Source organism: Vulpes vulpes, chromosome 11 (assembly GCF_048418805.1).
Source record: "Vulpes vulpes isolate BD-2025 chromosome 11, VulVul3, whole genome shotgun sequence".
NCBI lineage: Eukaryota > Metazoa > Chordata > Mammalia > Carnivora > Canidae > Vulpes > Vulpes vulpes.
In genome coordinates, this window is record NC_132790.1 from 86,862,800 (window position 1) to 86,875,322 (window position 12,523).

The following is a 12,523-nucleotide window of genomic DNA, read 5'->3' on the forward strand; positions in this document are numbered from 1 at the left end:
ACTATATATTATAATATATGTGTGTGTGCATATGTGTGTACTTTTTGGATATCACCAAGTATGAGAGTTTTTGGTCTTCCCAATTATTAATTTTTAACCCTGTGGCCATCTTGGGAAAGTCACACCTTGTAAAAATGGTTTCTTCATCATTTTCATAATGATCACACCTACCTCTTAGGTTGCTGTGGGGATCATTACATATATGACAGTATCTTTCAAACTGTGAAGCAGGGTGTGAGAATTGGTATCAGGACGTCTCTGACTATTCTAGGACTCCCTCTAACCTATTATTTTATTTCTAAAGCACCTACTCTGCACTCAGACTTGTGTGAGTGCAAAAGGACAAACCAAGGAGACCACAGTTGAGTAATCAGATTAATATTTGAGGATTATATTTAATGCCTTTGGAGAGGATGGATTGGAATGGGATAGGATATCTTACTGGAAGACCAGTCAGGCCACTGCAGCCCACCAGAGAGGTGATGGCTGGGTCTAAACAAATCTGGAATTGGCAGATATGGGATATTCACATAGGAATATTACACCAACCCTAGCACAAGTTTTTTTTTTTGTTGTTCTTTTTTTTTAAAAAAAAAGATTTTATTTATTCATGAGAGACAACACAGAGAGAAAGGCAGAGACACAGACAGAGGGAGAAGCAGGCTCCATGCAGGGAGCCTGGCGTGGGACTTGATCCAGGTCTCCAGGATCAGGCCCTAGGCTGAAGGTGGCGCTAAACCACTGAGCCATGTGGGCTCCCCCCAGCACAAGTTTTTTTTTTTTTTTTTTTTTTCAGCACAAGTTTTATTTAAATTCTCTACCCTTCATGAGTGCCTGTTGATCATAAGTTTCTTGTATTCATTTGTTAGGACTGCCTTAACAAAGTACTACTAACTATGTGGCTTAGAATAACAAAAATTTATTGTCTCACCGTTCTAGAGGCCAGAAACCTGAAATAAAGTTGTTGGTGGACCATGCTTACTCTGAAGGTATGAGGGAAAGGTCTGTCCCAGGCATCTCTCCTGGCTTTGGTAGTTCCTTGGCTGGTGGCAACAGAACACAGGCAATCACATGTGTGCATGTATGTCTCTGTCCAAATTTCCCCTTTTTGTAAAGACACCGTCATTTTGGATTAAAGCCTGCCCAGATGACCTCATTTTTACTTGATTACCCCAGATTAAAGAATCTCTCCAAATAAGGTCAAATTCCAAGGTACTAAAGGTTAGGACTCCTACCTATCTTTTTTTTTCCAGGGTCACAGTTCAAACAGTAACATTTATTTGGTATGAATTTTGAGTGTGTTAATTTTCCATTAGATAATGTATCATTCACCTGGTCAAATTATTGAAGAACAACTTAAATTGCTTGGCAATTTAGACCATTAAGATAGACATAGTTTTCAAGTGATCAGAGAATATTCAAATGTCTGTTGTATCTTTACACATATGTTGGTACTTAAACAGATACGTATGCACATAAAATGCAGTAACAGTATGTAATGATGGATCAGATTAGGAGGTCAGAAATTCAAGCACACAGCCATGATCTGCTAGTTCATGGATTGATAATGGGTTTTAACCCTGAAACATCTATTAATAGTAATATTTAAGAACTAAAGGTTTTAGCCAGTTTTTAACAGTAGCCATCTACACTGGGGATCCAGAAGTAGAAATAAGGGGACTTGGGTAAGGTTAAAGATCCATGGTTTTAGAGCCCAAGATGTGTTTGAGTCTTGATGCTGCCCTGTGTACCTTACGTGAATTGTTGAACTTCTCTCTGAATCTCACTTTTCTGAAGGTTACTGAGGTATAAAATGGGACTAACATGCTCTTCTCTCATGTGGTTGTTGGATGAGAGCCTATCACTAATATTATATTAATACTATCATAGTATTAATATTATATAATATCAATATTATAATTGTATTATTATTAATATTATTATGGATTAGCTAGTCAAGTGATGACCTTGAAAGTCAAACTTTATTTTGTTTTTCCATTCTATTCTAGTCAACAAGCATAAACCATGGATCGAGACTTCATATCACGGAGTCATAACTGAGAACAATGACACAGTCATCTTGGATCCACCACTTGTAGCCCTGGATAAAGATGCACCAGTTCCTTTTGCAGGTGAGATGATGGCTTACTATGGTTGTGCTTGGCTCAGTTTGGAGACATGCTGGGAAACCTCCACAGAGCCCAGGCCTAGGCTATATATATATATATATATATATATATCATCCCCTGTGCGTCTCATAGATCATCCTGTGATTTCAAAGCTGTATGCCTCTTCTGACTGCTGTTATGGTTCTGATATCTGATATGGTTCTGATTTCTGATTTCTGATTTTTTTCCTTGGTATTGCCTCCAATGCAATACCTTTATTTCGTTTTCTGAGAGATGGTATATTACTGAGGTAGCCTCTTGGGATTGGAAAACCTGGGCTAGCAGAGTCTGTAGGCGGATAATTTCGCCTCTAGAAAGATGACCTATGGATGGATTAGTTTGTGACCCCCTGTCCCCACTATCCATATATCATGAACAGGTGAAGACTTATAGCTTGGTAGGTTGGCAAGAGAAAAGGGAAAGAAAAAAAGGACCAGGAAATATTTGCTAAGGATAGGACAGGGCTGTGCCCTTGAACTTCACAGTGGGTGTGGCTTTTGGTGGAAGAATCAGAAGACCGTGCCATTTTGCTTTCTGCAGCATGTGGCTAGAGAGTCTTCTTATTATCATCAAAATTATGACTACTTCCTTCTCTAACATCCTGTAAGGGCCAGGCCTCATGAAGTGTCTGTGAAGAATATAGCTTTGTGTCATTTTTACACAGATTTTGGCAAAGAGAAGGGGATGGCTGGTGGTAGGGGGAGGAGAGAATGGACAAAGAATTTCTGAAGATGCTGCATCATGAATAATATTGTTAACATTTTATAACTGTCAGGAGAAAGACAGGAAATTTAATGAAGGTTTTCAAGATTTCTAGAAGATTGCTTTATGATAGATGGGTGCCAGGCTGAAGTTTTCACCATGATGAAGTCTATTTTTTCTGACAGTTTGTCTGCTACATTATGAGCTACTTGGGCCAAAAAAAAAAAAAAAAAAAAAAAATCAGCTCTTTCACTCTTCTAAGAGATAAGCTCTATGAAGGCCCTTTTTTCATTACAGAACATTGTAAAGTAAGGAGCAAGGAGGTGGGTTACATGGGGAAATTCAGTGTTATGTGAAGATAAACCCATAAGCATTCTTTTGGAGCATGGAGGAGATATCTTGACTCTCAGAAGAAGGTTTTATCATTATTATATGTAGAATGATAACCACGAATGGCACCTAACTGTGACTTCCATGGTGTTTAGGATTAGGATATTTCTATATGTCCTCCAGCCATCCTCAGAGGTCCTGGCTCAAAAAATTCCACTTGGAAGTGTGAATCTTATGATGTCTTTTCCATAAAAGATGAGTTGTCATCCCCAGACCTTCTCTGCCAGCCTGGGAATATTCCAATGCCTCCACTTCTTGGGCATAACTAGGTGATACTAGGGTTAATCAGCAATTCTTAACACTCCCCCCTACCCCCCCCCCCTCATTCTGGGAATGAGAGTTTAAAATAAACACTAGCAAAACTGTTTGGGTGATAGGAATGTTTGGTTTGGCATGCACTGTATGCTTAACAAAATAGAGGCAGTATTTAAAAATTGGGAGATTTAGGATAAAAAGGCAGGATTCTGGTTTATCTTGATGAACCAGATCAGAAACACAGGGCTGAGTCATTGCTTCCATCTTTAGACTGAGCATGTGCTCCTGGCTTCCCTCAGCCCCTTCTCTACAGTCTATGTACAGAGGTCCTGCCATCAAGCAGGTCCTCTCGTTCACCTTTCTTTTCGAGTGTGTGATTCCTCTTTAAAATGCAACAGGAAAAAACCCATGACATATTAAACAGGAAGTAAATGTGTGCCATTAAGTCACTTTAGTGTAATGAAGCTAATGCTTTGAAAGATGAAGGATGTGTCTGATTCCTCATTATGTCTACCCTCAGCATAACCCTGTTCTCCTACAATAGTGAACTAAGAAACTGAAGTTGTTGAAGAAGCTGTCCTACAGTAAAGATATAAGCTCTTTAATGCACAGATCAAAATGGGAAGAAAAACAGTTTAAGTAAATCTGATATTTGAAGGTTGAACTTATAAGAGGTTACTTGTTTTGCTTGGTTATGGGGCTGCAGAACAATTAATAATTCCACCTTAAGATTCACCAATGGGCTTCGTAAATCATGAATCAATTTATCCAATGCCTTTAAACTTGAATTTGTAGAATTTATATTCTGACCATTAGATGTGCCCACTGGTTTTTAGGCACATCTGGAAACTAAGATTTGCTTCTGAGCCAAGCCCTGAGTAGTTATTTCCATCTGAAGAAAATTTCTATGCTCCTCTTGATATTTGCAGCTGCATAAAAAAGATCTAGCTTAATGCATCAAAATATAATCTTCCAAAGCTCTTAAGAGTAAAAAATAAAGGTGCTTTTTGGAATGGTCAAAGCTATTTTTCTCAGTGTTATTTATGATCGGCTCTAAGACAGGACACGGGCACTAGCCATCCATCCGTGCTACAGACGTTTATTTTAAAACATTTATCTTAAAAAGAAAATACTGAAGATTTATTTCAGATCCCTATCATTCTCATAAAATTGAAAAATTCATATCTGCCAGCTCCATCAGTTCTGAAAGTCAACTGCAGCTTTTAGTCTCCCCCTTATCAACTGTTCTTGTATTGTGTGTCAGTTTTTCCACCCCTTTCCCACTGGTCTTTATTTCCAATTTAGCCTATGAGGTGAGCTCTAAGCTTGTTGGGAGATGGTTCCAGCCATATCATTTTTGCTCTGTCTCATCTCTTTTGTGATTTCCCCCATTTAAAAACTTTTCTGAGAAAAAAAATTCCTATGTATTTTACATAGGAAGTCATGATTGTGCTTTGCATATAAATGCAAAATCATGGATATGGAATAGCTTTTACTGTATTTTTCCTGATGATGACAATAAGTGTTTATTGTAGAAAATGTGAAAAATATAGTGAAACACAAAAAAGCATGAAAAATGTGTTTTCTTACCTCCAGAGAGAGCTTCTGTTAACATTTTGGTGTATTTCCTTCCAGTCAGTTTTCTACTCTTTTTTTTTTTTTTTTCAAAAATTGTGATCATACCTCATATTCAATTCTTTTTTTTTTCTAAAGATTTCTTTATTTATTCATGAGAGACACAGAAAGAGAGGCAGAGACATAGGCAGAGGGAGAAACAGCCTCCTTGCAGGGAACCCGATGCGGGACTCGATCCCAGATCCTGGGATCATACCCTGAGCTGAAGGCAGATGCTCAACTGCTGAGCCACCCAGGCATCCCCTCTTATTCAAATCTACAAATTTATTTTTCCCACTAAACTAGTGAAAACATACCATTTCATTAAGTATTATTCTGCATCTGATTAAATAGCTACATGATGTCCTTCTATAGCTTACCATTCTCTGTTTTTTGGCTTTATTAAGATAAAATTGTCATATCACATGGTGTAAGTTTAAGAAGTACAACATATTGATTTGATAAACTTATATATTGCAAAATGATTACCACCATAGTGTTAGTTAACACCTCCATCACCTCAAATACTCACCATTTGTGTGTGTGTGTGTGGTGAGAACATTTAAGATCTACTCTCTTAGCAATTTTCAAGTAAATAATACAACGAATGTTGTTAACTATAATCACCAGGCCATACAGAGTTACTCAGTTCATTTAGAAACTGAAAGTTTCCACCCTTTGATAATATTTCCCAATTTCCCCCATTCTTCACCCGTGATAACCACCATTCTACTCCCTATTTCTGTGAGTTTGGCTTTTTAAAGCCAATTTCACATATAAGTGAAACTACATATAAGCAATATTATGTATATGATACAAGCGATTGCACAGACAAGCCATAAAGATTTCATGTACAAGTGAGATCATACAGTGTTTGTTTCTCTGTGGTTAATTCCACTGACCATAATGTCCTCACAATCCATGCATATTGTCACAAATGGCAAGATTTTCTTCTTTCTCATGGCTGAATAACATTCCATTGCGTGTGTGTGTGTGTGTATGTGTGTATCACATCTTCACATCTTCTTTATCCATTTATCCATTGACAATGGATACTTGAGTTGTTTCCATATTTTGGCAATTGTGAATTATGACATGGGGATGCAGATATCTCTTTGAAATCCTGAATTTATTTCCTTTGGATATAAACCCAGAAGTGGGATTGATACATCATATGGTATTTCTATTTGTAATTTTTTTGAGGAACCTCCATACTGTTTTGATAGTGGCTATGCCATTTTACATTCCCACCATCAGTGCACGTGTTCCCTTTCTCTGCATCTTTGCCAACACTCATCTCTTGTCTTTTTGATGACAGCCATTCTGACAGGTATGAGGTGGTAAGCAACTTCTCTATTACAATTCTTTTTTAATATACTGTGTCTACCTTTCTGGTTCTACCATTTGAGTGGATTTCCAGAATTGGAATTATTTGGTCAAACGTTTGAAAGTTCCAGGAACAGGACATGTGGGTGACTTCGTTGGTTAAATGTCCTGACTCTTGATCTCAGCTCAGGTCTCAATCTCAGGGTCATGAGTTCAAGGCCCAAGTTGGGCTCCACACTGGATTACAAAAACTAATTAATCATAAAAATAGATGAATAAAAGAGAAAGTTCCAGAAACATGTTAAATTGCTTTCCAGAATAGTTGTATGAGTTTGCAGTCCCATTCTCACCGCACTAGTCTCGTTCCCTGGGCCCTGTGTGGCTTATTCTATTGGTGTTATTTAGTGACCGTGTGTTAGAATCACTAATCATGGTAGCCTCACTATCTTCATCTGTAAAATAATACAAACTTTCTAGATTTGTTGTTTTGATTAAATTTAAAGAATGTGGCGCACGTTATCACGATTTGAGACATGGTAGGAACTTAATGCATCCAAGGGTTTGTGTGTTTTTTGTTTTTTTTGTTTTCCATATCCTTTTCTCTGCCCGTTTTCGTAGAGGAGGTAACCAACTCGAAAAGAGGCCAAGCAGCTTGCTCAGTATCCCAGAGCAGGCCAGCCATGTGGCAGGGACTGTAGCCTGGGGATTTTCACCACTTGCTCTGAGTTCTTTTTCCCAGTGATGTTGCCCTTTGATCCCTGCTTCGCCTGATTACTAGAGGTGCCAACATTCAGTCATGAGTCCTCCCTCAGACCTCAGCAAGTCCATTAGACCTAACTCAGTTCTCAACCTAATGTCTGAGCCCTGTGGACATGACCTTCTTAGAGAATCAGATCCAGGAAAATCCTTGAGTAATAATGAAAATCCTGTCCATCGCATGGCAAAAAATGATAATGAAAGCAAGCTGGGCACACTGTGAACTTATTAATTTCTACATGAGCCCCACTGAGGCCTGTTAGGAAACTGTGGAGACTTTTAAATTTGAAGGGAATTAGATTGCCTTTCAGAGATAATAGAACTGTTCATTTGTCTACATTGGGCCAGTCTGGACTTGTCTTTTGTAGGGACAGGGCAGGGAGAATGATAAGGCATAATTGGCTGGCTTCTCAGGCTGGGTGACTCTCTGAAGGCTGCCTGGAAAATTGCCTGGGACATGATTTGGCCTGGTTTGATTAGCTGGTTGCAGCAGAAGGTTCTCCCCTCTTTCTGTTTAACTCTAGTCACCCTCCTTGCTCTGCTCAGCGTCTACCCACCTGTCTGCTCCCTTATCTTTGGACCTGCCCCAGGACCCTTGTTTGTGCTTCAGGCCCCCTAGGGCCCTGGTGGCAGGGATCCTCCCCGAGGGCTTGTGCAGCTCCTGTGTCATGGTGGGAAGTAAATGCAGGGTATGAACAGCCACAGGCTTGACCAGATACATGTTGCTTTATATTCAGGCTCTTCCATTTGCTAGCTGTATGGTCTCAGGTAAGTTACTGAACTCCTGAGGGACAGTTTCCTAATATTGAAAATGGGAGTAAACATAGTACCTACATCTGGGTTAGTATATGGATTAAGTAAGATACTAATGCTGAGTGCCTAGAGCATTCCTGGCCACCAGTCGATGTCCAGTATGTCACAGTGCTGATAACCCTAGCAAGATAGAAATGAGAGTAATCACAGTGAGTATAGTTCTTAGTATCATCAATAAGCCACAGCGTTTTATTCATTTTAGGCTGAATACAATGCTGTGATTATAATCTGTGATAATGATGTTCAAGAAAGGAGAAAAGTGAGTTTGGAATTTGTTCTAAAGGCTTAATGCCCTCACCCATCAAACTATGTTGCCCAGATTGGTCATGTGGCAGTGTGGGGACAGTTAGTTAAATAATGTAGGTAAGTAGTTTGTAAATTGTGCAGAACTCTATAAATAAATATTAGTTGGGAATGCATTTCCTTAAATTGCACCTATAATCTGTCCCTGTGGAGTAATTAGTTGCAAAATATACTTGTAGGTTACTGCAGTCCGTACGCCCTTTTATTATAAATACACATACACATACACACACACACACATACATATGTGCCAGCTGTGGCACACATAAGATTATATCCAAACCTCCCACCAGCACTGTGAAACAAGAAGGTTAGCTACCATGATTCTGTTTTGCAAATGAGAACATCAAGACTTAAGAAAATGAAGTAACTATTCAAGGTTACCTAGCTGACGATGGCTCAGCCCTGTAACTAAATTCTAGATGCTCGGACTCCAGGTCCTGCCTTCTTTCTCCTCTGCCGGTTGTCCAGTGTGGGATATACATCTCATTGGCAGTAAAAGATTTGCCTGGTGCCTGGGAAAAACGTTAAAGAATGCTGAGTCCCATAATAGGTTATTCCTTTTTTAATTCTTCTTTAAGCTCTCTGATTATGTCAAGGAGAAAGGCAGTGTAGGAGCCTCAACAACTTTCAGACATTTACTAATCTCTCTTTTTGACGAAGAAGAAACAAGCTCTATCTTAAAACATTCCATGGGCAACACTGTTGAGGTAGAATTTCAGTACCATTCTGTTGTTGTATTTTATTTAAGTTCCTTTTTCTTTTATTGAGACAAGGATTGCTGGCTTTTCAGTTTATTTGTATGTATGTATGTATGTATGTATGTATTTATTTATTTATTTATTTATTTTATTTATTTATTCATGAGAGATGCAGTGAAAGAGGCAGAGACATAGGCAGAGGGAGAAGAAGGCTCCTGGAGGTTTGCCCAATGTGGGACTCTATCCCGGGACTCTGGGACCAAGCCCTGAGCTGAAGGCAGATGCCCCATGTTTTCTTTATTTTTTAATAAATCCATTTGAGTTTTTTAAAAATCCCATTTTTTTGAGATTTTATTTACTTATTTATTTGAGAGAGTGAGAGCATATGTTCCTACATGTGAAGGGGGTATCAGGGGCAGAGTGAGAGGGAAAGGGATAAGCAAACTCTGCACGTGGAGCAAAGTGGAGCCTGACGTGGGGCTCGATCTCATGACCCTGAGATCATGACCTGAGCTAAAACCAAGAGTCAGTGCTTAACCCATTGAGCCACCCAGATTCCCCTAAAACTCTAATTTAAAGAAAAATGTAAGTAAGTAGATAGTTCATGGAAGTGGCACAAACCATGAAAGATGTCTATGATTGAATACCAAGTAGGACACCCTCATGGGACAACCACTTCTGGGCCTCATTCCCCACCCAGCCACCTCAGGACTACCCACCATCTCCAGTCTGTGCTTCCCCTCCACTCTCTGAGCTCTGACACTGGCAGCAGAAGAAATATCTATATCAGGTGGTTTGTGGGGAGAGAGAGGGGTCATTCTTCATTCTTGTGCACCAAAGGAAAGGTGCCCCCTGGTGTCCCACTCTGTCTCTGAAGTCAGTCTGTGGCCGTCCTTGCAGAGAACTGTGGATTCTCTGGAATCCACAATCTGGGTTATTGTGTTGGACCTCACAGAGTTAGAGCCAAGAATAAACAGGACCAGAAAGACATGGACCAGCATCTATTCATTAGAGCACATGTGAAAATTACTAAGAAGAATAAAGAATGAAACAAAATTAATCCACATTCCTAAGACTCTGCTAGACCTTTCTCTCTTCATATATAAATACATAGTTCTTATTAATTTGGATCACAGTATACATGGTTCAGAGTCTTTGTCTTTTCATTTTTCATAGAGCTTTCCCAAGCTGACTAAAATACATTTAAACATATTATTTAAGAGTAGAATACATATTTATATATCATAGTTTATTTAACCATTCCATCATTTTAGTATATTTAGGTTGTTTACAGTATTTTTTTCATGTAAAAAAATATAACACTGCCATGGGCAACTTTGTTTGAAATGCCTTTCTTAAACAAACAGGAGTCAGGATTTCATGTTTATGGTTTAGTTCATAGATAGTGAGTAAAAAACAGATGTGTTCTATTTTCAGTGACAGATTGAGATTGTGTTGTCAGATGTTTTTGCTGATATGAACTGTGATCGCCCAATTTTCAGGCAGATGGTGGGGTTCAGGACAGACAGGGCAATAAGAACTGGACTGACTCTCACACCCTGTCCACAGCTGTGCCAGACCCTTGGTGCCTGTCCCCACAGGCTTCAGGCCTCCATCCCTGTGGTGAATTCTCTCCCTTACTATGTAGTGACTGTCATCTAAGGGTTTCCAGTTGTAGTCAGGAAATGAATTGAGAACTCAGCAGGGCAATATAGAAGTTACTTTAAAGCTAGGGGGAAAATGCAGTGTGAAGGCACAGCAACCAGAAAATGAACCAAAAGACCTGGTCAGGTTGATGATGCTTGTGACCTCTGGGGAGAGTGGCCATGAAAGCATCCATTTATAGTCCCCAGGAGCAGCAAGACCTATTGGACCACATCTGTGGTCCTGGTCCTGGTGGTGGTGGAGGGGCCTTCCAGGCAAACTGGAAGAAACACCTGATACCTCCATTGCTCTAGAATTAAAGTATTGAATTGACTCTATTCTTGATTATCTTTCTTCCACCAGTTTGGCAGCTGCCAGCCTGGACAGTGATTAGTTGGGGTTAGGGCATATTTGGGCCCCTTTCTTGGTTATCCCTCCATGAGCACTGCAATAACTCCAGTGTTTCCCTTTCACTCTGTTCACTCCTCCTTCCTTATTGGCTGATGGCCAAGAAGCTTGGGAAGCAGATCTCAGCACTGGACAGGGCCTTCTGTATAATCCTTGGGCTCCCAGAGCCTGGAGCACAAAATGCTGGCCTTGCTGAGAAGAGAAGGAAACATCTGTCCTGGCACAGAGGTGGTTGGTGGCCCCTTTCTATGGTGGAGCTGTTCTGCAGGAGACAGAATGAGGAGCTTCCTAGCTTCTTTGCTGCCCATGAATTTGGGGTCTTGGCCCTGAATTTTGTTTCTTCCTGTTAGTTATCCTCTTCCTTTATCCACCAGACTTGCTCTCAGTGTCCCTAAAGCTGTCTGTATATTGCCTGCCACTGGGCCTTTTGTTGTTTTCATTTCTCTCATGTTGAAGGCCATGTGTATTTTTGCTGCATGGAAACTCAGTCTAGGTAAGTTTAGGAGGGCCCATCTCATCTGAAAAATTCTTCTGTTCTCCTCTTCTCCATTCTGTTCTATGTGTAATCCTGGTGTCTCAGGCCTTTCCATGGAAGCCTAGTTATACTTTGGCAGCAGCTGGGTCCCCTGTGAGTGTGGTCACATGAGCTCCTCTTGTGCTCAGTGGTCAGAAGCAGGTGCTAAGGATGACACCCCCTCAGGATGGCTGGAGGAGGGACTAGGAGCCAGAGTACAGAGGAAGGTGGTTAGGAACAAGTGCTGACCAGCTAAGGAGGAAGAAGAGAGTCCTAGAATAATGCTCACAGCAGGGGCTGGGTTCCATAGTCTAACTAGAAGTAGGAGGCTATTCACCAGCAGCCCTGAACTTCTCATTAAAAGAACTCTGATGAGGTCCTGCTCCAGTTCAAACTACTGTTTAAGGGAGACCTAGTGTTTATCTGTGGGTCATTTTCTATCAGGCTAAAAAGTGAGGGACATTCAGGAGTCAAACCCTGCTGGTTTTCCCAGGACTGATGGTTTCCTGGGACATAGGACTTTCAGGTGCTACATCCAAGAAGGTCTTGGTAAACTGGAGTGAGTTGGTTACCCCAACAGGAAAGATGTGGTGTTCTAGGATAGAAAGCTTGAGTACTACCACTAAATTGCTTGAGAATAGCCATTGAAGGTAGGAAATTCAAGTCTTCTGGGATTCTGAGTTAATGACAGTATTAGAAAAATATGAAAAGTGAACAATGAAATGAATAATAATAGCAAGACTGATGCCAGCCCATATGGTGACTGTGAAAATTAGAAACAGGTGCCCTTTCTTACATATGGACATTCTCCCACACTTGAGTGCACGACTTGGCAAGTGGAGAAAGCGGTGGATATCAGCCCCTACTTGTCTTCTCAGTTATACATCCTTGTATGAGAAACAACTTGCACACAACAGCACAGAAAACTA

General features: G+C 40.2%; 1 protein-coding gene across 1 annotated transcript in view; it reads left to right on the forward strand.

Moving 5' to 3' along the window:
* Nucleotides 1–12,523, forward strand: part of CLSTN2 (calsyntenin 2) — a 601,316-nt gene that overhangs the window by 224,015 nt on the left and 364,778 nt on the right. The window contains exon 2 of the mRNA XM_072726986.1: nt 2,010–2,132. Coding sequence (XP_072583087.1) covers nt 2,010–2,132 — 123 coding nt within the window. The remainder of the gene's footprint in view (nt 1–2,009; nt 2,133–12,523) is intronic.